General features: G+C 40.6%; 1 protein-coding gene across 3 annotated transcripts; it reads left to right on the forward strand.

Moving 5' to 3' along the window:
- The first annotated feature begins 266 nt into the window (after positions 1-266).
- GTPBP6 (GTP binding protein 6 (putative)) lies at positions 267-26,136 on the forward strand. Of its 3 annotated transcripts, none has more exons than XR_014026426.1 (10): positions 267-678; positions 4,399-4,536; positions 4,917-4,987; positions 6,851-6,981; positions 19,614-19,684; positions 20,807-20,965; positions 21,323-21,531; positions 23,173-23,321; positions 24,371-24,612; positions 25,847-25,984. XR_014026426.1 is itself a non-coding variant. In XM_081327560.1 (10 exons), the coding sequence occupies exons 1-10, from the start codon at positions 291-293 to the stop codon at positions 25,983-25,985; spliced, it is 1,608 nt and encodes a 535-aa protein (XP_081183686.1). In that variant the 5' UTR covers positions 267-290; the 3' UTR covers positions 25,986-26,136. The 3 variants fall into 3 exon arrangements, 2 of the variants coding, with proteins under 2 accessions (XP_081183686.1, XP_081183687.1); XM_081327560.1 differs by having other exon boundaries at positions 24,371-24,523; positions 25,847-26,136; XM_081327561.1 differs by lacking the exons at positions 4,917-4,987; positions 6,851-6,981; positions 19,614-19,684 and having other exon boundaries at positions 24,371-24,523; positions 25,847-26,136.
- Positions 26,137-27,053: the final 917 nt, after the last annotated feature.

Below are 27,053 nucleotides of genomic sequence, written 5' to 3' on the forward strand. Positions count from 1 at the left end.
TAGTTCTCCCTTCACGTGCCTCGACCCACCCAATGAAAAATGAATGTGACAGCCGACCGGAAGAAATTGTCGACTCGTTGTCTGGAAGAGAGAGGCTTTTTTCAAACTCCGCCCCTCGGGCTTGTTTTTTCCCCCCTTTGCTGGGAGGGGAAGAAGGACGGAGAGGGGCGGGGTTTCTAGGAATGCTGCACCAACCGCTGGGGTCAACAAAGAAGGTACTTCCGTTCCGTACAGATCTTGTTCGAAACTAAGGTAGAGCACCTTGGGAAATGTTATGAGTGTTGCACGTGATGATTGTCATGGGTTCCCGGTGGCGGCAATTGCAATGCTTGGTTCAGAAATTACGCCCAGAGGTTCACCTACTGCCAGCTTGCTGTCTGTGGCGTAATCCCGTTAGGCTTTGGCACAACTCTGCTATCAATTATCGCCAGCCGACATCCGGCAATGGACCTTCTCGGGGAAAGAGTGGGGCTGGGACGCTGTCTTCCTGGGGAACGGAAGACAATGAGGAGGGGGACCTCGCTGACGACGATGAAGAAGACGACGACGACGATCTGGTTGTAGAAGACAAACTGTTGGAGGAGTCGAGATTACCGTTTATCACGTTAGAGACCCAAAGGGTATTCATTGTACACCCGGCTGTGAAATGGGGACCAGACAAGCCGAAGTTGACCACAGGTATGATCAAGTTTGTCGCCGTGACTGCATAGAGTGGCCAACCGAAATGCATCTCAGTCTGGCTGCGTGCATGAGCCGCGCTCGGTGCATTAGGATGCTGTGCAAATGCTGAGAACCTCTCAGAAGCTAGAGCCCGCAAGGGATTTCATAAACTGCAATTATAACATAGGATAGGATATTGGCCAAGTGTGGTTTATTGGCTAAGTATGGTTGGACACACGAGGAATTTATCTCCAGTGCATACTCTCAGTGTACATACAAGCAATAGTGATAAATCATGATTATAACATAAAAATACATTCATCATAAATCATAAGATGCAACACTTAGTGATAGTCATAGGATACTACCTAAGCAAACAACATAAATATACTAGGATACTAAATAAAACAATATAAATTGTAAGATACAATCAAAGTTATAGTCATAAGATAAGGATAGGTAATAGAAAAGATGAGGAAAATATTAGTAATACAGCTTTACTAAGTAGTTTGACAGTGTTGTAGGAATTAGTTATTTAGCAGAGTGAGGGCATGAGGGGGAAAACTCCTTGTGTCTAATTGTTTTGGTGTGCGATGCCCTAGTCATCTTGAGGGGAAAAGTTGAAACAATTTATGTCCAGGATGTGAGGGGTCTGTAGATATTTTCGCAGCCCTCTTTCTTGCTCGTGCGGTATACAGATCTGTTGTGACTCAGGGCCAGCCTGTGGGTCCGACAGCCGGCTCCGATGTATCGGATGACTCAGATGAGGGGGAGGAGGGAAACGAACCGGCTGATGATGGTTTGGAGGCTTTGCAGAGCCCTCAGCCGGGGACCTCTTCTCAGCTGCGTGAGCCCGAGAGTGCGGAGGAAGATGACCCACAGCTGGCCCTGTTCAAGGACGCCCGATGCAGGAGGCAGTCGAGCAGGAACAAACAAAGAAAGGCTGCGGGACTCCTCGGGAGGAGGCACAGGGAGACCACGCCCTGAGCTCTCTATAAAAGGAGTGTTTGGGGAGGGGCTGGTTGCTGAAAGCAACTTTTCCGCTTGAGAAGACAAGCTCTAGTGTTTTTGTTAACTGCGTAATAAATCTTGGCAGATGCCTTTTAGCCTTGGACGCTCTCCAGTCTCTTCTTTCTGAATAGGGGTTTGCCTTATTACAAGGCCAGAAGAGGGCTGGTTCAGAACAAGATCCTCAATGGAAGGCAGGCCGGTAGTAGTTGTTTTTTCTGCAGTTCTAACTATCCATTGAAGTCTGTGTCTTGTTTGGTTCCAGTTCTAAACCAGACAGTTATAGAGGTGCAAATGACAGACTCAATAATTCCTTTGTAGAACTTATCAGCAGCTCCTTGGGTAGTCTGAGCTTTCTAAGTTGGTACAGGAAGAACATACTTTGTTGTGCTTTTTTTGATGACAATTTTGATGTTAGGTGTCCATTTTAAATCTTGAGATAGAACCTAGAAACTTGAAGGTCTCTACTGTTGATACTGTGTTGTCTAGTATTGTAAGAGGTGGTAGAATAGTAGGGTTTCTCCTAAAATCTGTCATTTCTACAGTTTTGAATGTGTTCAGTTCAAGATTGTTCTGGCCGCACCACAAGGCTAGTTGTTCAACCTCAGATTCGTTGTTGTCTTGAACAAGACCAATCACTGTTGTATCATCTCCAAACTTCAGTACTTTAACAGAGGGATCTTTTGAGATGCAGTCATTGGTATAGAAAGAGAAGTTGAGAGAGTGCATAGCCCTAGGGCAGGGATCAGCAACCTGAAACAGTGAAAGAGCCACTCGGAACCGGTTCCCTCACAAAAGGAAAAACTGGGAGCCGCAAAAAAATGTGTGCACATGCGCGCATGCGCAGAACAGGGTTTGACTGAAGAGTGGAGCCAAGGCGAGATATGCACCTACCCTGCATATTTGATTGGTTGAACTTTTTTAGTCCCACTTTTTTTGGGGGGGACTGCACATGTCAGAGGACTGGGAGCCGCAGGAGACGGCTGAAAGAGCCGCATGCGGCTCCGGAGCCGCGGGTTGCAGACCTGTGCCCTAGGGGGCCCTGTGCTAATTGTACAGGTATATGATGTGATTTTGCCTAGCTTCGCTTGTTGCTCCCTGTCTATTAGAAAGCTTATGATCCACATACAAGTATGGTCAGACACAGCTAGCTGATTTAGTTTAGTAGGAAGAATATCTGGAATGATTGTATTGAATGCTGAGCTAAAGTCTACAAAAAGGACCTTTGCATAGGTCTTTGGAGATTCAAGATGTTGTAGTATGTAGTGCAGAGCTATATTAACAGCATCATCTGCCAATCTTCGCTTGATAGGCAAATTGCAGGGGGTCTAACAGCGGATCTGTGATGGTTTTCAGGTTGGCCAGCAATAACCTTTCAAAAGTTTTAATAACTATGGATGTCAGAGCAACCAGTCTGTAGTCATTTAGTTCTTTGATGGAGGGTTTCTTTGGCACTGGGATAATAGTAGAGCATTTGAAGCAAGAAGGAACATAGCACATCTCTAGTGATTTATTAAATATATGGGTGAAGATGGGGGCCAATTGATCAGCACAAGCTTTCAAGCAGAACTTTTTTTAGTAAATGTTGCAGCTTTTCTCATAATGAAGGTTTTTTCTAAAGTTGCATGCAAATATTTCTAGTACTGGAAAGATGGTGTTACTATTTACAGTGGTTTTGTGCATATTTTAGGTTTTTTCTGGTTTAGAAAATGAGGCAATTTCAAGGAACACCAAAAGTAGGACTATGCACTCTGGGATGCAGAAATCCAGATGATGCCTAAAAGACAGTATACTTTCTAGTGATCATTCACAATTTTTGCAGTAGATTGACACTGACCTCTCAATATTGAAAAAGGATATCAAATAAGCTTTCATTTATGTTAACATTTAAGTAAAATCTAGTTAACATAATTCTCCTGTTGTGATTTAATTATCATATTAGATTTGCACTTTAATCATACTTGATGGTCTTTGGGGAAAGGACATAGTTTATTTTGTCCCAAATTCTTCAAAATGGATAAAGCAGAAGCTATTTTTTAACATTAATCAAATCCAAATGTGTTCATCATACTCTTCACCCATTCTCAGCTACTCTACAAAGAACAGGCCAAAAATAAATACACTTTTGTCATTTCAAAACAATATTTTTAAAGATTACTACAAGTGGTTAGCATTGGTGCCCAAATATGCATGTTTTTAAAGGGGGGGCAAAATATTGAAAGATCATATTTTAAAAGATTTGGGATTTTTATTTTTTGCTACTTTTATAAGATTCTAAACAGGAACATCAAAATTTCATGAAAATTGGTGATTTGTGATTTCAGCTATTTAATTTTTTAAAATGTAGCCATTTTTATTGAATGTTAGTGTTCCATGGGCATCATCCTTGGGAATCATGTGCCATATTGCCAAACTGGTTTATATGGTGGTTCTCAGAAATCTTTCTTGCTGTTAAGAGTGCTTATGAAGGAAAAGATAGAGAACCACTGTTTGATCCAATTTATGTTTTATTGTTTAATGTATTCAAACTTGAATGCATTGACATTTTACTGATGGCTGTGTTATTGATATACAGAAAGCCTGATAATGAAATTCTATACTACTACTTCCTCTTAATTTCAAAGAAATATTCCAAAGTATCCTTACCTCCATTTTAATGCAGTTCAGTAAATGTTAAAAGTATGTGATGTGTGACTATTGTTACAATTATTTTTCCCCCCAATATTATAGCTGAATTGCAGCTAGCTGAAGCTGTTGCTCTGATAAATGCTCTTCAAAACTGGACTGTGATAGATAAAATCATTCTGCCTATACAAATTCCTGACAAGAAATTTATCTTTCACAAAGGAAATTTTCAACTTCTAACTGGTAATGTATCTCAAAACTTTTCTTAATGCAGGGTTCTGAGGCCAAACTCATTGTTTTTTAATGTAATACTTATAATTAAGTTCCTATGAATATTTATATTTGTATGAAATATGAAATCCTTGTTTGCAATGAAAATACAGTAGATTGTCATGTTTTAAATATCTTTAATTTCAGATAAATTAGAAATAGTGCAGATTGTATGTCTTATTTTTTTAACGTGAGTGATGCTATACCTTGCTTAAGCTATCAGATTTGATTCATAAATATTTGAAACATGGTTCTGACTGAATAATTGTAGTGTTTCAATATTATTTCACTTCCTAAAAACAAACTAATTAGAGCTTACTTTCCAAATATAATTCTTAATCATTTCCTTTTAGAAAAAATTAAAAGATTTCCTTTTTTGTCATCTGTCTTCGTAAATGTAGAAATGCTCTCTCCTGTAACTAAAGTAAGTACATTTTAGTTTGAAAATATCCACTCTTTTTAATTCAACTCTTTGCAATTTTTATACAAATATGGTATGCATGTTTCTAGTAAATCTGACACCAGCCATAGCATTAAGCAACTGAAAGAAGCCATACAAGATTGGAAAATATGAAGAGGCCTGGTCCATAGAATTGTCAAGAATCAATATGATTGAATGGATAGCATCATCTTTATAACAACCTGCCTGATCAGTATTGATGCCAAATGCCAACCATAACATGGCTCAGATTTTCTGCTTATAGTGAGATAAACAGGATAATAACAATGAAATCAGCACTAGTTAGTTTTTGTGGTTGGTTACTTCCTAATTCTCATTTAAAAATACAAGTGCTGATTTCAGATAACTTGTAAGCCAGCATCTAAAAATGCTCAAGCAAGCTATTAAGGAAGCTTACTTAAGATTTTGGAAGTTTAGAGATTTTAGTTCAGGTATTTATATTACTCCCATGATTGAGATTACCAATAGAGAGAGCAGATTTCATCCTGGTACTATTTTCTGCCAAGTCAAATATAGTAACAATTCAAATCAACCAAGGGAAAAAAATCCTACAGCTTTCTGTTGTTATCATGTCAAAGGTAGCAGATCTTCTTACATCTTGCTCCAACAGCATTTCCTTCCTCCATCCAAAAGAAAAGCTGTCTGCAAGACAAGTCGGGAATTTCCTAGAAAGGCACTATATGGCACAGCTTGTCTTCCATCTGATGCCTGGCTGATTAAAATCCTCCATTGTGTACCTTCTGGAAGAGTGTGTAAACAGATCTCCTGAATAGCAATATTTTCTTTAGAATAGTTTTCCCACAAGTTTCAGGTGGCCTCTTTTTTGTTACCAGTTTGGAAGACTGCCAAGACCATAGTTTTCCAGTGGCCCTTGAGGTTGGAGAGGGAAATATAATAGAAAATATTTTTTTGTCTACCTCAGTGTTTAAATAATGTGTACTTATTGAATATATTTTAAATGTTATGCTCAATAGGTTTATGTTTTATTGTCAAATGCCTAGAATAGGAGACATTCATGTATGTAAATATTTTATTTAGCTTTGCATCTATAATTATTTGATGTAGTTTGGCATATTTTACTTTTCTGTGTTCTTTTTAACTTTCTAACATCTGATACTGCACTTATGAAAAGGGGTCACCAAGCACCCAAATGTTGTTTCTTTGTGATTAGAGTGCAGTGTATGATGATGACATACGATGAATTTGTTGTGATTCAGGGTCAGCCTATGGGTTCGGCAGTTGGGTTGGACGACTCAGAGGAGGAGAGGGGTGTTGAAGACCTTGCTGAGGGGGTTGAAGATCTTGCTGATGATAGCCTTCAGCCAGGCTCCTCCCACTTGGTCACCACGGAGACCCAGCTGTGTGAGCCTGACAGCGTGGATGAAGATGACCCACAGCTGGCCCTGTTCAAGGACGCCCGACGCAGGAGGCAGTCAATTAGGAGTAAACAGAGGAAGGCAATGGGGCTTCTCGGAAGGAGGCAGAGAGAAGCCACGCCCTGAACTCTATATAAGGGGAATGTCTGGGAGGGCTGGTTTGCTGAAGGCAACCGCTCGGATGGTTCATGTTTCTTAAAGCTCCTGTTTCTTGGTTCGTGTCTTGTTTGTTTTTGTAGCTATAAATTTGGCAGGCATAATTCCAGCCTCTTGCCATTTGTAAAGGGGTTGACCCTGCCTTTTCTGCAGGGCCGGTAGCAGGCTGGTACAGGACAGAATTATCCCCACTTGATGCGCTTTGGCTTCCATTTGTTATAGGCTAGAGAGAAGCTTGAATACAAGTAAATTTCCAGAAATATTTAAAATTTTCATTTATGTCATATTTGTATAGAAAGAACTTGAAAATGCCTGGGGCGTTAAAGTTTTTGACAGATACACCGTTGTCCTTCATATTTTCCGATGTAATGCTCAAACAAAGGAAGCAAAACTCCAGATAGCTTTGGCTGAACTCCCACTTCTAAGGTACACAAAGTAATGAAAGTAATATTAATATCAACGAGATGGAAAATATATTTTCAGATAATTAATATAATACATAGCCTACTTGCATTAGATTACACATCTATACATTTGTTCAATGTTTCACATAAGGAAATTTAGATCAAACATGGAAACCTGATTATTATAATTCTACTGAAGGGACCTTATTGTGCTTATGATTTTATTATGCTTAAGCTTGATATTAGTGGTGTTAGTTTGTAGCTATTCTATATACCGTAAATTTTCTTATATGCAAGCCTTATACATAGAAGCAAGTGTTTCATGTCAAATATACAGGAGATTGCTCAGGAGATTGCTTACATGAAAGGAGCAAGGTGTGGTTCAGTGGTCCAGGAGATAGGGAGGGGGAAGGTGAGTTAGCTTGGATTGATGTATATGAGTCATCATCTTGGAATTTGTTTTTCTGTGCTTCCTTGCTCTTAGTACAGAGACTTGGATCTCTTTGTTTTGAAAAAGGATAAAAGGTAGAAGAAATGTCTCTACTGGATGTGCCTTCATCCCTCTAAGCAGCCACAAAGAGGGAGAAGGTTACCCAACTCTGTCTTGGCCAAAATAAAGTTGTTTTCTTTGCTAAAACCTCGGCTCAGGAGTTTCTTTTGGCTCTTTGAAATTTCTGAGTAGCGCAGAGAAGTTTCTGAGGTTGTGTGGAAAACCTTACAGCCTGGCACCCTAAATGTGGGGCTTGAAAGGGAGGAGGCCACAAAGGCCCCCACATCCAGATACCCTTGTTAAGGTCCAGGCGAGCCTTTGATTCTTGGCAGGACAAAACCGACAGCGACTGAACAATGAGTCTTAGAGCGCTCATAGGTGTTTGGCCTGGAACACTTTTGCACTTCGTCGGCAGCGGTAGGATCCGTGTCCAAGGAACCCAAACGCCTGAATTCAATGAGGTTTCATACTTCACTGATGGGAGAAATTTCAATAGGTGCCTTGCTGAGTAGAAAGGTTTCTGCAATCCTGGAATAAGATACGGCATTGATCGCATCGACCAGCCTTTAAGAGAAAGGGCCAAGAAACTATCTTGTAATACAGGAATGGGGAATTGTCAGAGTATTCCTTTGTAATGTTTTTTGAAAAATTGGGATGTTTTGAAACCTCAAGTGCCTTTTAACTTTAACCCTGTCAGATGGCGTCTGGTGGTGCTTTTGTGTAGATGTGGGGTTTTTTACATTTTTGGCTATCCAGAACATTAAGGTTGGACTTGGAATGGTGAGAAAAATAAGAGATGGTTAAAGGCCCTATAACAGCTCATGAAAACCCCAAATCCACAATCTCAGAAAATTAGAATATTGTGAAAAGGTGCAATATTCTAGGCTCAAAGTGTCCCACTCTAATCAGCTAATTAAGCCATAACACCTGCAAAGGGTTCCTGAGCCTTTAAATGGTCTCTCAGTCTGGTTCAGTAGGAATCACAATCATGGGGAAGACTGCTGACCTGACAGTTGTGCAGAAAACCATCACTGACACCCTCCATAAGGAGGGAAAGCCTCAAAAGGTAATTGCAAAAGAAGTTGGATGTTCCCAAAGTGCTGTATCAAAGCACATTAATAGAAAGTTATGTGGAAGGGAAAAGTGTGGAAGAAAATGATGCACAAGGAGCAGGGTTGACCGCAGCCTGGAGAGGATTGTCAGGAAAAGGCCATTCAAAAGTGTTGGGGACTTTCACAAGGAGTGGACTGAGGCTGGAGTCAATGCATCAAGAGCCACCACACATAGACCGATCCTGGACATGGGCTTCAAATGTCGTATTCCTCTTGTCAAGCCGCTCCTGAACAACAAACAACATCAGAAGCGTCTTACCTGGGCTAAAGAAAAACAAACCTGGTCTGTTGCTCAGTGGTCCAAAGTCCTCTTTTTTGATGAGAGCAACTTTTGCATTTCATTTGGAAACCAAGGACCCAGAGTCTGGAGGAAGAATGGAGAGGCACACACTGCAAGATGCTTGAAGTCCAGTGTGAAGTTTCCACAGTCTGTGTTGATTTGGGGAGTCATATCATCTGCTGGTGTTGGTCCACTGTGCTTCATTAAGTCCAGGGTCAACGCAGCCGTCTACCAGGAGATTTTGGAGCACTTCATGCTTCCTTCCGCAGATGAGCTTTATGGGGATGCTGACTTCATTTTCCAGCAGGATTTGGCACCTGCCCACACTGCCAAAAGCACCAAAACCTGGTTCAGTGACCGTGGGATTACTGTGCTTGATTGGCCAGCAAACCCGCCTGACCTGAACCCCATAGAGAATCTATGGGGCATTGCCAAGAGAAAGATGAGAGACATGAGACCGAACAATGCAGAAGAGCTGAAGGCTGCTATTGAAGCATCCTGGTCTTCCATAACACCTCAGCAGTGCCACAGGCTGATAGCTTCCATGCCACACCGCACTGAGGCAGTAATTGCTGCAAAAGGGGCCCAAACCAAGTACTCAGTACATATGCATGCTTATACTTTTCAGAGGTCCGATATTGTTCTATGTACACTCCTTGTTTTATTGATTGCATGTAATATTCTAATTTTCTGAGATTGTGGATTTGGGGTATTCATGAGCTGTACGCCATAATCATCACAAATATGACAAATCACAGGTTGAACTATCTTGCTTTGCATGTAATGAGTCTATCTCATATATTAGTTTCCCCTTTTAAGTTGCATTACTGAAATAAATGAACTTTTGTAGGATATTCTAATTTTTCGAGTTTCGCCTGTATGTCTGTCTGAGTTGTTCTGTGTTATTTCCAAGACTTAGAAGAGGGTCAAAACCCTCTCTGATAACAACAAACAAAAAGGCCTTATTTAAAAACAAATGGTTTGCCTGGAGAAAGTATGAAATGAAATATCTGTATGTGAAATTGTTTATGCAAACAGTTGGAATAGAAGTGAATGAGTTAATCTACTGATATGAGAGCCTTGGTGGAGCAGTGGGCTAAGCCTCCTTAAGTAACACCAGCTGCCTGCAATTAGTGCAGGTTCGAGTCCCACCAGGCTCAAGGTTGACTCAGCCTTCCATCCTTCCGAGGTAGGTAAAATGAGGACCCAGATTGTTGGGGGCAATAAGCTGACTTTGTAATAATGCTGCTTGGGGGGGGGGTGAAAGCCCTAATAAGTAGGCATATACATAGAATGAAGGCTATTGCTAAGCACATTGATTTGTGCTTCTTAGATTGTAAGCCGCCCTGAGTCTTCGGAGAAGGGCGGGATATAAATGGGATTAAAAAAAATATGTAAATGTGTGTGTGTCAACCCTCAAACCCCCAGCCCCAGGCTGTGGAAGAAACAGTAAATTGCTGATTTTGTTGGTTTTGTTGTTATGAGAGAAATTCATGGAGAGAATGCATGTGAAATAGAGAACATTATTTTGTTGAAAGAAAGAAGTGAGAGAAATTCAAAAGGGCTGAAATCCTTGTGCATTTTTTTTAAAAAAAAATGTTCAGCCTTCTTCCTTAATGGCTTGCTACATTTTTTTTCTTTTTTCTTCCTTTGGAAAAAGGAGAAGGGGAGAGGTTTGGGTAATCATTTTAAAACTTTTTTCTCTCTCTGTTTAACTCTGGCCTCAAAGAACAGAAAGAAGGGGAGAAAAGGGGAAAAGTGAACTCATAATATGTTTTGGGAGGGAGGGACAGTAGAGATAACAATGAAGAACAAAGAACTCTTGTTGAGCAAAAACTAAGTGAGAACTTGGCATTGGAACTCACTGAAACAAAAATGCTAGTTAACCCATTATCAACCAAAGGAAAATGACTCAATTGTTTTGCTTAGATTTGTAAAAAAAAAAAGTTCGATGCTCTTGTTTCAGTTTTTACACACATACATATATAACTAAGAGTCCCTCATTAAGTTTTTTTGTTTTGTGAAGTCGCACTGAAAAATAAGTTTTTGTCTGTGTGAAATTTCTTTAGCAGTTTTGGAGTGTTAACATGCCGTTTGTGGACCCACTCATTTTGGGAGGATGGGAGATGTTTCCATGCTACTAGGTATTAGGTTGAACTGTGGTATTTTGTGGAATTTAGAATGTCTTTTATTTCAAAATGTTGTTCTCCCTCAACCATGATGGTAGGGGGAGCAACAGCTGACCTTAAGGGCGATTGTTGCTCTCGCTTTAGGAGGCTGCAGTGAAAAATGGGGTGGATCTGTCAGAGTGATTTTGGGAGTTCCAGTTCTACTGTTACTGGATTTATGATTCTACTAATGGGGAATGGTCCTACGTATATTGGTCCTAGTTTCGACCATCTCTCCTATTTTGAATGGCTTCGGTTCGCTTCTTTTCTTGTCTGCTTGCATTTTGTACACCTGTCTAGCATCATCTAGTGCTTTCCTAACTATGGGCCAGGTATTTCTTAAGTGTGCGATCCACTCCTTCGGGGAAGAGATGGCTGGTTCAGTTGGTGATAGTTCTGGCATAGGATTGAAACTCTGGCCAGTGGCTACTTGGAAAGGGGTGTAACTCGTGCTGGAGTGAATTGCACTGTTGTATGCGACTTCAGCAAACGGGAGTAGATCCGTAATTTATAAAGCGCCTTAAATATTGTTCAAGTACTGAGTTCGAACGTTCTTTCTCACCATTCGTGTGCAGGTGGTGACTAGATGACAGTCCCTGGGTGGTCCCCAAAAGAGACAGGAACTCTTTCCAGAACTCTGATGTAAATTGCACCCCACTATCTGATATAAGGGACGCGGTGGCTCAGTGGGTTAGGACGCTGAGCTTGTCGATCAGAAGGTCAGCAGTTTGGCGGGTCGAATCCCAAGTGCTGCGTAGCAGAGTGAGCGCCTGTTATTCGTCCCAGCTTCTGCCAACCTAGCAGTTCGAAAGCACGTAAAAATGCAATTAGAAAAATAGGGACCACTACGGTGGGAAGGTAACAGCGTTCCGTGTGCCTTTGGCGTCTAGTTGTGCCGGCCACATGACCACGGAGACGTCCTCGGACAAGCGCTGGCTCTTCGGCTTTGAAACAGAGATGAGCACCAGCCCTTAGAGTCAGAAACAACTAGCACGCATGTGCGGGGGAACCTTTACCTTTTATCTGATATGATGCCCCAAGCAATCTGTAGATGTGTTGAACAAATAGCTTTGCCAAGGTTTTAGGTGTTGGAATTTTTGAACAGGGTATGAAGTGCACTTGTTTAGAAAACAAGTCTGTCACCACTAGATGACTGTGTTTCCACTGCTTTCTGGTAGTTCTACTATAAAATCCATGGAGATTTCCTTCCATGGCACTGAGGGGTTTGCTACCGGGTGTAATAACCCTGGGGATTTCCCTTGTAATCTTTTTGCTGCTGCACACGTTGGGCAACTGGCCACATAGCTTTCAATGTCTTTTTTGAGAGATGGCCACCAGAATTGTCTTTTGATTAGATGCAGTGTTTTCATGAATCCGAAATGGCCTGCCGACTTTGTGTTGTGACATAGCTGCATAAATGTAAGTCTTTGGCTTTTTGATATGTATAATTTCTCTTCCACCCAGGGTAGTGCATCTGTGATTGTGCATACGTTTTTGTGGCTTAGGAACCATTCATCAGTTTCTAAGGCTTTTCTGAACTTGATCTCTGCTTGACTAGCTAATGGTTTTTTTTAGCTTCGCTTGTGCCCAAGTGGTCACTCATGCTGCTAATCGGGTTTCAGGCATGAGTGGCTTTGTGATGGTAGGTCTGGTGCTATTGTATTGGGGCATGCGGGAAAGTGCATCAGCTAGGAAATTCCCCCCCCCCCCCGGTCAGGTGTTTGATTGTGAAATTGAACTGGTGAAAGTTCTGCAAACACCTAGCTTGCTTGGCCGTGAGTTTTCTAGGTGCTTTGAGTGCTTCCAGATTTTTGTGATCAGTCCAAACTTGGAAAGGGATTTTGTTTTCTTCGAGGAAATGTCACCATGTGAGGAGCTCCCACCTCACCCCGTACGCCTCCTTTTCGCATACAGCCCATCTTTGCTTGGTTTCGGTGAGTTTTCTGGAAGTCTATGCACAGGGTTGCAATGCTCCTTGCTCATTTTCCTGTAATAGCACAGCCCACACAGCCACATTGCTGGCATCAGCTTGTATTACAAATGGCTTATCTGGGTCAGGGTGCCGCAAGACGGGTTCAGCCAAGAAAAGTCTTTTTAGTCTCTCAGCAGTGGCTTGGCATTCCACCATCCATTTTAGTGGTTGGCTGGGTTTTGGTTTGTCCACCCCCTTAGTTTTTAGTAGGTTCGTAATTGGCAAAGCCATCTGGGCAAAAGAGGGGATGAACTGGCGGTAGAAATTAGTGAACCCCAGGAAGCTTTGTAATTGCTTTCTTGTGCAGGGTGGCGCCCATTCCATCACTGCCCGAACCTTTTCAGAGTCCATTTCTATGCCTTCAGGAGATATACGGTACCGTCTATCTTTTTCTTATGAAACTCACAATGATAGTTTTGCATAAAGGTGAGCGCCCTGCAATTTCTTTAGGACGGCCCTAACTAGCTTCACGTGTTCTTCCATGGTGTCAGTGAAGATGAAGATGTCATCCAGGTAGACCAGTACACCCTTATACAGGTGCTTCTGCAGTACATCATTAATCAGCTGCATGAAGACTGCTGGGGCTTCTTGCAATCCAAAGGGTGGGACCCTGAATTGGTAGCACTCCATGGGGTAATTAAAGGCATTTTTCCACTCATCCCCTTTCTTGATTCTAATGCGGTAATAAACCTCCCTCAAGTCTAGTTTAGTGAAGATCTTCCCCTTTGAGAAGTGGGACAGCATGTCTTTCATTAGGGGCAGGGGGTACAGATTGCTTTCGCTTATGGCATTTAGTGCCCTGTAATCCACGCAGAGACAAAGCATTCTGTCCTTCTCCCTGAATAGGACCGGAGCGATCACCTTTGGTAACGCGGGCTGGATGAATCCCCTCTCTAGGTTTTTATCTATGAACTTCTGCATCTCTTGCAACTCTACTGGACTTATGGAGTACAGTCTGGGTTTTGGGAGTTTTGCCCCGGGTTTAATTTCTGTTGCACAGTCTGTGGGTCAGTGGGGCGGCAGTTCGTCCGATCTTTCCTCACTGAACATTTCAGCAAGGTCCCTGTATTCTTTGGGTATTTCGGGCAATTCCTTTTCCTCTCCCATGGCTGCTTTCTCACCCGAGGTGTCTCACGGGCCCCTGGGCTGGCATCTTTGGGCGTTCTCCCTTTGGGAATCTGAGCTCCGATGTCCTCGAATCCACCCAGGGATTCCACTATGCTAGCCATGCCATCCCCAGGATTATGGGACACTCCATGCCTGGGGTTACCATGAATGTTATAGTCTCTATGTGGTCCCCCAACGTGAGCTGGACTGGTAACGTGGCTAGGGTGGCTGGCATACCCCCTGCTATGGACCCATCTAATTGACCGAAAGAGATCGATTTCTTCAGCCTCCTCACCGGAATGCCCAGGTTTCTTACTAGCATCAGGCTGATAAGGCAATGTGTGCACCCAGAGTCAATCAGTGCCCTAACTTCTACAGCTTCAGGCATGGAGGAGGCTAGTATAGTTACTGTCCGGGTGAGCGGGCATGATGGGTCCACTTACCAGGGATTCGTCCTCGTAATTGTCATCTGACGAGTTGGACACTCTCGCAGTATTGACCGGAGTTCCCTTCCCTTGTTGGGCGGTAGGGGGGAACTCGATGGCCTCAGTACCTTTCATGGCAAGTTCTCGGGGCATGGCAGGTGACTTCCCAGTTGGGACCTCTGGTTTCTCGAGTGGGAGTGCGTGAGCACCATTCTGCGGTGCAGTGCCCTTCTTTTCCATATCTGAAGCAGCCGGTGGTTTTTTTAGTGGTGCGTTGCTGTTTCACGGAATGGCTCAGTTGGTGACTTTCCCCAGGACTTCCCTCTGCAGTGTCTCTTGGCCAGGTCAATTTTGGCTTCTTCAGCTAGGATGTACCAATCCTGTAATCGGTGCGGGTCTCCCCAGGGAAGGCAGGCATCATAGAGGTCATAATTCAGGCCATCTTTGGAGTGGCTAAGCAAGATGTCTTCTGGCCAGTTCAGTTTGCTGGCAGTGGTCTGGAATTCTTGGGTGTATTCAGCCACCGGGCGTCTGCCTTGCTTCACCGTTTTTATTCTTTCGCGGGCTTTCCGGTCAGCCAGTGGGTCCTCTAACCTGCATCTGAGGGAGAACATGAACTAGTTGAAGTTCAGCAGCTCTGGCGTGTTGGAATCATACAAGTCCACTACCCAGTCGGCGATATCATCCAGAGCTGCCTGCATGATGCGGATCCTGGCACAGTCAGTGGGGATGTCTCGGCCATACTCTTCCATATAGCTGAGGACCTGGGTCAGGAAAAATCCCAGGTGCCACGGCTCCCCATGAAACTTCACATCCAGGGGTGGGAACCTCTGGATGGGCCGCTGCCTTTTCTTCTTTCTGTGGTGTTTTCCCCTCTTGGTTGACAGCTGCGGTGCAGCAGGGAGTCGGAGCAGCCGTGGCCACTGCGGCGGTTTCAGTTGCTCCGCCAGACATACCCAGAACTTCAGCTTCGGACTCACCCTCGGTATCTTTCTTGCTGCAACCCAAGCGGATGGTTCTAGCAGTCGGGTCGGGCTTCTCCTCCCTGAGGTAGTTGAAAGCTGTCTTCATCATATCAGTCGCCTGCTCCAGCATCCAGCTTGAATGCCCGGAACGATCGTCCTCCTCTTCGCTGAGATGAAGGGATTTCTCCATTTCCAGCTTCCACCCTGGCTGGTGGCTGCCTTGACGGAGGGTTACCTTCCTCGACTTCTTCTCCCAGTCGTCCGTCTTCCCAATGCCCATCAACCACCAAGGCTTGTGGCTGTGCACCTCCACTACCTCTTCTTCAGATGTATTGTTTTGGAGCTGGACAATTGGCAAGTCTCCGACCGGCAGGGGGCTTCCCCCTTCACAGTGGATTCTTCCTTCCCTGCTCCCATGTCAGACATGGATAGTCTTGCAAAGTCCCCTGGTAAGGGTCTTCCTTCCGGGCTGACTATTACTGCAGATCTTGTCTAATGTCAGGGCGCACTTCAAAACCTCATCCCAAGAAAGCAGAACTCATGGAAGCAGTTTCTTCCAAAAGGATCTTTTATTAGGAGAACTTGATAGCAGGCATACTAGACAGGATCTGAGGGTTTCCACCCAGATTGATAGGTAAAAGTGTCCCGAGCATAACCCCACCCCATAGTTCATCCAATCAGTTCAAATGGCCCAATCCCCAGGTGTTCAGTTCCTCGTGGGAAAAGGGAGGAACCTGGTTGTAGCTGCAATGTTTAGGTGGCTCTTCGCACCTTCTCCTGGGAGCGCAGAGATAAAACAATTGCCGGAGGTTGCATTCCATTCTTCCCCTCCCTTTGCTAGCTGACATTAAGGGATGGGAAAATTCAGAGAATAATGCAGGAAAGCAAAGTGTTACATTGTAGCGGCAGAGGAAATCAAGGCACTCCCCCCCCCTAGGAGAACCCAGGATGAGGAGAGAGTGAGATTCGGGTCAGGGTGAAAGAAGAAAGGAAAGATATGGAGGAGGGAGGAGATAGGATTGGGGACCCTATTGATACGGGTTCTGACAGTCACTTTATGAATGTTGAATTTGATTAGAATATGAAGTGATAGAATTGCAGTCAAAGGTTCAGCCTGATTTGTCTGTAGACAGTTATAGTAAAGTTGATAAGAAGGAGATGTGGTGTATGTTGGATGGGGAGAAGAGAATGTTAGTGAAGGCTGGGGGGGGGGGGATTCCCTCCCTGTGATTAGCCCAGGCTCAGAGCCAGGCTCTGAGGTTGATAAGAAGGAGAAGAGAATGGCACGTACCTCCAGTAAGGAGGAGGAGTTAAAAGAATGTGATGTGTTTTTGGAAGCTTATGAATGTATGTGGGAAGTGCACAGTGGTTGGACAGATTGTTACACCTAGTGGTGAGGCCATTTAATATAGGCCTCAACTGGAAAGCTGTCTTTGTCCCTTTGAAATGATGTATGGGAGGCTTTTGTTACATGAAGGTTCAAGAATATCAATGAAGAAGAGAAGTAAGTTACTCAGTATTTGCATAATCTGGCGCAGATTTTGTCTTCAAAGGATTCCTGCAACCCGGTGTGCTTTGAGATAACCAGACCAACGGATTTCTTAGCATCATTTGGACTAGCTATCAATTGAACCAGATACAAATATGGGTTCAAGTTGATTTTCACAAACTGGAAACCACAATTGAGATTCCATCAGTATCAAAGAATCTTTTTATTGATCTGGCCCAAGAATTGCTTCATTCCTAAATGTGACTAACTGTTACATGTGTGGGCACTAACATGGGGGAACAATGTACATGAGAAGCTCGAGAGATTCAATTGGAGGACATCACTTCTCATTTTAATTTGACCTGGAAAGAAAAGGACCATATGGGCCCTCCATTCCATAATTGTGGCCCTAAATTGCATTATTAGACCCCAGTCCAACAATATATATAAATAATATGTTGGAGAAAGTCTTTGTGAGGTTGGTTTTGCAATAGTACTTCATCCAACTGTACTTGGCAGGGAAATGAGACTGAACCATCCACCTCATTCCTGGAAGGACCGTTGAAACATTTATGGTCCAATAAACAAAATGTTTCTACTATTTGGCCCTCTCCTGATAATCTTTACTGGATTTGTGGAAATTTGGCCTCTGCTGAACTTCTTAAAGCCTGGGCTGAAGCATGTGTCTTGGGCCATGTGAAGCCAAGTTTCTTCCTTTTGCCCATCTCTCAAGGAAAACGGTTGGGAGTCCCTGAGTATGTTGAAGTTGGAGATCCTGTAGATAGAAAGACAAGGGATGTATCAAAGAGTCAGATAGGAAATTGGAATGATGATGAGTGGGCACCAGAACGAATAATCCAGGTACTGTAATCCTCTACCTCACTGAGGACTGTGAAGTCATCCCCAGACCTTCCGTGACAGTGCCTGAACAGCCTGGATATGATGCCAAAAGATCTCCAAAGTATTTTATAGTTTGACCCAATGGTTCTTCTGGATCTATATTTCTCTCTTTAAGAATAAGTGCAAAGACTTTTACCTTCTGACTAGATTCCCCTTTTCCAGAGTCCCTAGTGCCTATTCGGCTTTATATTTTGAAAAAGGGAGGAATGAAGGGACCTTATTGTGCTTATGATTTTATTATGCTTAAGCTTGATATTATTAGTGTTAGTTTGTAGCTATTTTATATAAATTTTCTTGTATCAAGCAGCCTTATAGATAGAAGCATGTGTTTTATGTATATTGAAAAAGCAAGTGTTTCATGTCAAATATAAAGCAGATTGCTCAGGAGATTGCTTACGTGAAAGGAGCAAGGTGGGGTTCAGTGGTCCGGGAAATAGGGAGGGGGAAGGTGAGTTAGCTTGGATTGGTGTATATGAGTCATCATCCTGGAATTTGTTTTTCTGTGCTTCCTTGCTCCTGGTACAGAGACTTGGATCTCTTTGTTTTGAAAAAGTATAAAAGATAGAAGAAATCTCTACTGGATGTGCCTTCATCCCTCTAAGCAGCCACGAAGAGGGAAAAGGTTACCCAATTCTTATCTTGGCCAAAATAAAGTTGTTTTCTTGCTGAAACCTCAGCTCAGGAGTTTCTTTTGGCTCTTTGAAATTTCTGAGTAACACAGAAAGGTTTGTGAGGCTGAGTGGAAAACCTTACACTACATAATATTTTGCTTTATGCTGTGGCTTTCTGTTTGAAGCTGTATATGTGTGAGAGAGATAAAGAGCTTTTGGAAATCTTGAAATAACTTAGAACATTAGTTTCTGGACTAGCTCTCAATATATTTTTCACATCGAAAGCATCATTTGAATGTCAGTGTTCTCCAAAAATAATTTCACTCCAAATTCCAAATTTATTTTAAATTACTATGAATATCAACTGGCTGCAATATATTTATTGTTAATAATAACTAAAGTTACATAACCAGAATTGTATTATTTATGTATTACTTTATATACCAGCATTAAATATTATTTGCTTGTGTATTACTTTGGCTTAAATGATGCTGTGCTATACTTCCAAGGCTTATAATTAACAAGCTTTGAAGTAAAATATAGGAAATCAATAATATAATTGTAATAGCAACAAGGCCCTTATGTACCACAATTTGGGCAGCAAAATCTTTAGGAATATTTGAAAAGCTATATTCATTGAAATCAGTTGAACTTAATATATATGTTAGCTGAGTTGGGACTTCAAATGGTCTTCAAATTACAACCATTAATTTAACAATGGTTGGAATTACATTGGTGTTGAAAAAAGTGAGTTATGACTCATCTTCAAAGTTATGACCATTGTGTCACCTCTGCTGTCACATCATAATTTGAGCACTTGGGTACCAGGTTCCATTTATCTTCTCACTGAGTTTCCAAAAAGCAAAAGCAGTAGGTAAACTGACAAGGAATGTTGCAAATTAATATCATCACTTAATGCTGGTGGTGATTTGCTTAATTGTCATGTCAAAAAATTGTAAAATTGGTTGTATTCATGAGACAGCTCGCTTAATGGCCATACTACTTTGCAACAAATTTTCTGGTCTCAGTCGTGGATGTAATTCAAGGACTTCCTGTATTATCACTGTATTATAAACCTTCAATAGACTAGTAAAACCATTCAAAGGTTTCAAATATTCCTTCTGTCTTTTCCCAGAGCCAATGTGAGAAATGATGTTGCTCAATTAGATCAACAGAGAGGTGGCTCAAGATACATTATGGGATCAGGTAGTATGAATAAATTGGAAAAGAAAATATCTCGATAACCAATCAAAACATTAAAAAAATATTTTTCCCATAAAAGTGGCTATAAATCTTTCACTTTACATCAAAATGATAATTGTGTCTGTTTATAAAGTATTGGACCTTGAACTTAACTAACATGCCTTTTTTCTATATATAATAGCAAACATTCTTGTTAAAATCTAACTGAGACTTGTAGGTTGAGACAGTCCTGTAGTATTTGGCCATCTACATGTGTGGTCCTAAAAAAACAATTCCAAACTAAGTCATTTCCATGTACTATGTATTTATATGGAACTCTTCTTATACTGTTAGGCAAACCTATATTAAAATATTTGCTTGGATCTGATTCTGTGGATTCTCCACAGACAATTCCAAACAGGAATAAAGAAATAAGTTTTGTTCTTTCCATAGATTATTGATTTTAAAAATGTCTTAGTGTTTAGAGATTGCTGTAGCTATGATACATTGATAAGGGCATAACTGGCCTTAAGGAATATGGCGTAAATCTTCTATGGTATTGTACAGTGGTCCATTGGTACTCGTTAATTGGTTCCAGGAGGCACAATGAGTACCAAATAAATTTTTCCTATAAGGAATAATGTAGTGAGTCACAAGGCAACTAACAAGTTCTAACTTGTACATTGAGAACCAAACAAACGATGAGTACCAGAACAAAATTTTTGTGTCAAAATGCTTTGAATACCAAATTCATTGAGTTTTAAAACAATTGAGTACCAAGGTACCATTTTATTCTATCAGCCTTTGAGTTCTTGACTCCTTCTAAAATTCCCAATTTCCATAGTAATCATTCAATTTTAATAATTATCAAAATTTATAAGTTAGAATTTCAATAAAAGTGTAAAATTTGAGAAATATATTTTTAAGATTTTGAGAATGTTTATTTTCATTATTGGCAGAATTGCTGCAAATCAACATAATATCTCATATGCTCATTTACTCTGATTAATGTAAATATTACAGGCTATCGATGGCACCAAAATATTGGTGCAAAACATGATTACTGCATTTTTATTTTTATACTGTATATATGTATAAAAATAAAAATGCAGCAAACTTAATATTCTATTACTATATTTTTGACAGGCGAAACCTTCATGGAAATTCAGCTTCGCCTCTTAAAAGAAAAAGAAGTTAAAATTCGGAAGGCTCTAAGGAAGCTTAAAAAAAATAGAGGCTTACTCAGAAAACAACGCAAGAGATGTGAATTTCCAATTGTTTCAGTAATGGGCTATACTAATTGTGGTAAGGACCATCGTGCTGGATATTCACATAAACATGTATATGCCCTTGTATAGCAGAATGTTTAAATTTGTGTAAAATAAGATGGGGGATTTCCTGATTGGAAAATTGGCATGAACATTCTAAATTGTAGCTGTAACTTTTGCTCTCCTTTCCATCTAGAAGAATACAGGAAAAATTAGGTTTTAAATTGGGAGGGAATTTCCCAATTTTCAAGTAAATAACATATGTCTTGAAACTAGAGAGTGATGTACTATATATGCATTCATTAATAATTTTCTATGATTGTCATTATCTCTTTTAGCAAAAGATTACATGAAGCAAACTGTTCAATTTGTATCACTTCTGTCTTTATGTTAGGGAAAACCACTCTAATCAAGGCCCTCACAGGGGATGCAAAGTTAGAGCCTCGAGATCAACTTTTTGCCACATTGGACATTACAGCTCATGCTGGCTATTTGCCATCTCGATTGACTGTTCTATATGTTGATACCATTGGATTTCTCTCTCAGTTGCCCCACAATCTTCTTGACTCATTTTCAGCTACATTAGAAGATGTAGCTTGCTCAGTAAGTACCACAGCAGTTACGTATTTCCTTGTTCATTCATTCATTTTATGGATTCAAAAAAGAATAACTGGTCCATTTCTAATTTAAGATGAAAATGAAAGAAAACCAGTACACAATACAAATAGTAGTAAAAGGTCATTTGGCACAACTGAATATGGACTTTTGAAAGACAGTAAGTACCTTTCCGACTCATGCAGCCATACCAGTCCTTCTTAATGTATGGTTGCTGCAAGGAATTCAACCTTTTATTAAAATACCTATAGGAAAAGCTAGGATTGCAGTACAGTTTTATCAGTTTAAACTACTTTTGTAGCTAATAATTGACTTCCTGAGGGTTGGCATGATGCCATGGTTAAGAAGCTGGACTTGGAGAGAAAAGACCCAATTTCTAGTCTTAGTTTAGTCACAGAAGCCAATTTGGAACAATCACTGTCCCTCAGCTTTTGACTGGAAAGTTGAAAAACAACTATAATATAAACTGGACTAGTTGGGCAGATTATGGTCCATAACTTTCAGTGAAAAGGCCTTCAAGCAGTGATTGACATATTTAGGCTAAATTATCATGTTCATCATTCTTTTTAGACCAGGGGTGTCAAATTCGCAACGTTATGTGACGTGTCGTGACGTATTGCGACTTTTTTTCCATTGCCAGCAAAGGGGTGGGTGCAATTTCGGCATGACGCATCTGCCCCGCGGGCTGGCAATTTGATACCCCTGCTTTAGATATAGACAGCAGAGTAGAATGCTTCGTGATACTGTCTTGAACTGACTTTGAACCACACCTTACTAGTTAGTCTAATGCAGGGGTAGGCAACCTCGGCTCTTTTATGACTCATGGACTTCAACTCCTTCTGGGAGTTGAAGTCCATGAGTCATAAAAGAGCCGAGGTTGCCTAGCCCTGGTCTAATGCAAATAATAACTATTTATTTAGTTACATTTATATACCGCCCTTTCCCTGAGGACTCAGGGCGGTTTACAGGGAATTAAAAATCCAACATACAAAAGTTAAAAACCAGATTAAAAAATATTAAATTGACCCTGTACTCTTAAAAACCCCAATTAAAAATTTCTCCTCAGCCTGGGCCCGAGAGCTCAAAGAGCCAGGTCTTCAGGCCCCGGCGGAATGATCGGAGGTCGGGGGCAGTTCTCAGCTCCACCGGCAGCTGGTTCCAGAGGGCAGGCGCTCCCACTGAGAAGGCCCTATCCCTGGGTGTCACCCGCCGGCAATCTCTCACCGGCAGAACCCTGAGCAGACCCTCCCTGTGGGAGCGCACTGGGCGAAGGGCGTTTGATAAATTAGGAACAACTTCCTAATTTTGGCCTTAATTAGGCTACTATGGTAGTAGATATATGTAAGAAACCTGTCAGCACATCTTTTGAATAATGTTGAATTCATTGATTGGCATCATCTGTGAGTTTGGGTTGGGGCAAATTGAAGTAAACATTTAATTTTACCATACAATTTCTTTTTTCTTTATGGTATTTCTTGTACCATTCATGCTAAATATCAGCCATCTAACACTTCTCCAGGATTGTTTAGTTTCAGTTTTAAAGCTTGTATTGTAATGCCTGTAGAAAATCTAGCTTTTATTTCTTCCCATCAAATAACTGAGTAATATTTGTGTGTTATTTACTGCTAGGATTTAATTGTTCATGTGAGAGACGTTAGCCATCCGGAAACCAGCCTCCAGAAGAAAACTGTATTATCAGTTCTCCAGAATCTTAATATTCCAAATCATCTACTTGAATCCATTATTGAAGTACACAACAAAGTGGACTTAGTAAATAGGTAAGAGATAACCTTTCAAAATGCTATTATAGTTTATGTTTTGACTCAGTTCACAACAAACTAAAACCATAAGTGTTTACTTAGAATTATTGTTGAACTAGAAGAAGCAGAATATTTTGTATCCCAGAATTATTTTCATTGAAAAGCACAGCAGGAATTTAATTAATCTGATCAATGATTCATTTATAATTGGACAAAATTACAGTTTCTGAAAAATACAATTTTTAGCCTAAAGATGCTTCTAAAATTGATAGTGTGGAAGCATGTGGTGCTGATAGCTTAGTGTGCTATTTTGCCAGCTTTAGTTGATGGTATTATTTATTTAGTTATTTAAATTTATGTCAGCTGCATCCTTCTACAGGGAAAAGGGATCAGTTTACATGGTACGTTTAAGACTTATTTAAAAGAAATAAAATAGTAGGATTCTACCCAAAGAGCAGAAAGTAATAACAATCTGGGGTGGATCTGGGATGGAAGAAACAAACAAAAACAAGTTTCTGAGGAGACTATTACCTATCTTACTTCATCCCATCACATGGTAGTTGGTGTAATCCAGGGGTCTTCAAACTTGGCCCTTTTATGATGTGGACTTCAACTCCCAGAATTCCTCAGCCAGGCATGCTGGCTGAGGAATTTTGAGAGTTGAAGTCCACAAGTCATAAAAGGGCCAAGTTTGAAGACCCCTGGTGTAATGGTTCAGATTTTGGAGAGAACCAGGAAAAAAAAGACTCCAAATGAACATATACATGATTTCTTTCCCCCTTCTGATCCTCTCTGGTACTTTTAAATGATCTTCCAAACAAAATTGTCCTAGTATGTAACCCTACTAGACACTTAGTATGTAATATAGGTTATTTTCCTACAGTATTAATATATGATAAATACTCATCAAAAAAATAAATGGTTCTTACTTATTTAGTACAAACGAAAATATGAAATCTATAGTCCTATGAAATGTGTCTGTTATATAAACAAGCTAAATTTCTATAGTTATTTCACAATTGTCTCCTGTGTCAAAGTCTATTTTTATGATGTCTGTTTACTGCTAGGTATCAATCTAAAGAAAAAAATGCTATAGTCACTTCAGCTCTCCTTGAACATGGTTTAAAAGAGCTGAAAGAAGAAATTGAGGCAAGAGTTTTGAAAGGAACTGGGAAAAAAATTATAACAATTAAAATCAATTTATCTGGACCTCAGCTCAGGTCAGTGACAGCTACACACCAGCAATAGCTGGAAAATCAAGCAAATTAATATCAAAATTCTACATTTTAGAATCTGGACCTCAGCTCAGGTCAGTGACAACTACACACCAGCAATAGCTGGAAAATCAAGCAAATTAGTATCAAAATTCTACATTTTAGAAACAGTTTGCTTTTTGGTTCTTTTTGCTGTATTGACTCTTTAGACAAGTTTAATACTTGTTCATCCAGGTTTATTTGCTAAGCCCATTTAATATATAAAAATAATTTTTTGTTTATTTATTTATTTAGCATATGGCTGGTCACACACAATATTAAAAGCACTTCATATTTACAAGTTAAAACAGTTAAAACAATTAGAAGCAATAATAAAACCTAAGAGAAAAACAGAAATAACATTTCAGAGTTTAATGTCGAGTTTGGAAATCCAGTCAGTAGCTGCCGTTGTTACGCAAAGGAAGTCCTTAAAATCTCCTGGGTATTTTCTATTAGTGCATTCCCTCACTATATGTTGGATAGTCTGTCGGGGTGCCCCGCAATCACATTGCACTAAAGATGTCTTTTCCCATTTATACAAAGAGTCGGTGTACACCCCATGAGTCGTTCTAATTCTATTGTATGACACCCATATGTGTCGGGGTAGATTAAATCCTGGAGGTATACTATTAGGATTAATATGCTCAGAAATATCTTGGGAGGTATAGCTACTCCATACTTCCATCCACTTTTGTTTGTTTAATAATTGTTAATTTATTGGCTGCGCATTTACACAAATGCTACCCTGCCAACAGTAAAAAACCAAGCTATAGATATTATAGTGTAAGCTGCAGAAGACTGGTCACATGTTGTTAAATGAACTCATTATTCACTATGGGGCAGTTTTATCAAAAATTGGAAGTTTCAGATGCTAGTTTTCTGCAAAACTGTCTTTAAAAATGGCCACCAGACAGCAGAGTGCTGCAAATTGCCATAAATGCCACCATGTTCCTGAGCACCCAAATAGCAATCACATGACTGCAGGGAGGGCAACTATTGGAACTTCGGATCTGGGTTGTAAGTCCCCTTTTTGAGGTAGATGATAACTTCAGACAGTTACTAAGCAAATGGTCATTGAAGATTACCTGTGTCAAACCTCAGGAAACCCATTTCAAAAAGTTTTCCAAACTTATCATTTCAGATTAAAATTATTCAATTTTACAAAGAGTAAAAGAAAACACACAAGCTTGGGATACATTTCTAATCCTCAAAACCATGGGATTTGTGATACTATGATTAATAATGTTATTTCTCTAGTAATAAAACACCGGTTGTATTGTATCATTACAGTTGGTTGTATAAAGAAGCAATAGTACAAGAAGTTGATGTTGCTCCTGAAGATAATACAGCTAAAGTAAAAGCCATCATAAGTGACTCTGCCCTATGGAAATACAGACGTCTATTTCCTCAGTCTAGTTATTTGTCTTGATAGCCACAGCCTGCTTTGCGTCTGGGAGAAAGGTCCTCCAGCAAATTTTTAAGAGACAAGAGTTCCAATCAGAGTGATGAGACTATGTACACAACGTTGACTCCAGTGGGCTTAAAAATATAAACATGGTTAATAAAAATGTTACTCCTGATATAAAGTTGTCAGTTTTTCAACACTGAGTTAGAGATGACAATGAGAAGGAAACTCTTCCAAGATCATTTTAAATTTGTGTACAGGAAGTAGTTATCTACATGCATCAGCTGAATAGAGGTTGAGGTGTTTCGTTTATTAAATTCCTATGCTGCCCATTTTACTGTCAAGCAATTCTGGGAAGCTTGCAACATCATAAAAACAGCAATATAAAATATTAAAACACTGAACATTAACATAAAACTGGGTAAACTAAGAACCTGGTTGTAGATGAGATCGTCTTCTTAGCCTACTAACCATCTATAGCATGGGAACCATCATCAGGGTTCCAAGCCGATTGGCAAAGCCAGGTTTCCAGCCCTTTCACAAGGCTAAGAGAGTTAAAATTAGTATGTTTAATGCTGGAGAATATATACTTATAGGGGTATATATGACTTGGTTTTGATTATGTGATGTACATTGATATAACATCATTTGGAGTCGCTTCAATTGGAATAATGTATGATTGCTTTACATGAATTGCAGATTCTTAAAACTAAAAAAAAACTATAGCTGAAGAGAAGGGGAAAGAAAATAAGCAGCTCAACCCAGAAAAGCACAGCTCAAATGGGCATAGCTAGGATAATATGCTGCATGCTTATCCGCATGGGTTGGAGGTCTCAATGTATAATATTACCCATTAGTTTAATACTATGTGTGGGCTATAGAATTAGCTGCTGTCACTCCTGTTACAGGTATTGTTGTGAAAGATTCTCAGAGCAAAGATCGCAACAAACAGTTATTCGGGATGGTAGATCAAGAAAGTGGCAAGGAGGGTGCTCTTCACAGTCCACTTCCATTCCTAATCCCTTGCCTGTGAAAGAAGATAATGCAACCTCATAAACCTCAGCCATCATAAAACATTTTCCTTTCTTCAGC

The sequence above is a fragment of the Vipera berus genome (genome assembly GCF_964194415.1).
Source record: "Vipera berus genome assembly, chromosome: 4".
Lineage (NCBI taxonomy): Eukaryota > Metazoa > Chordata > Lepidosauria > Squamata > Viperidae > Vipera > Vipera berus.

Bases quoted from the DNA above. Each gene is read 5' to 3' on its own strand.
- GTPBP6 (XM_081327560.1), top strand. From the start codon at position 291: ATGATTGTCATGGGTTCCCGGTGGCGGCAATTGCAATGCTTGGTTCAG. The intron at 4,537-4,916 runs GTAATGTATCTC...ATTTCCTTTTAG, and splicing joins AAATTTTCAACTTCTAACTG to AAAAAATTAAAAGATTTCCT. The intron at 24,524-25,846 runs GTCAGTGACAGC...GTATCATTACAG, and splicing joins TTATCTGGACCTCAGCTCAG to TTGGTTGTATAAAGAAGCAA.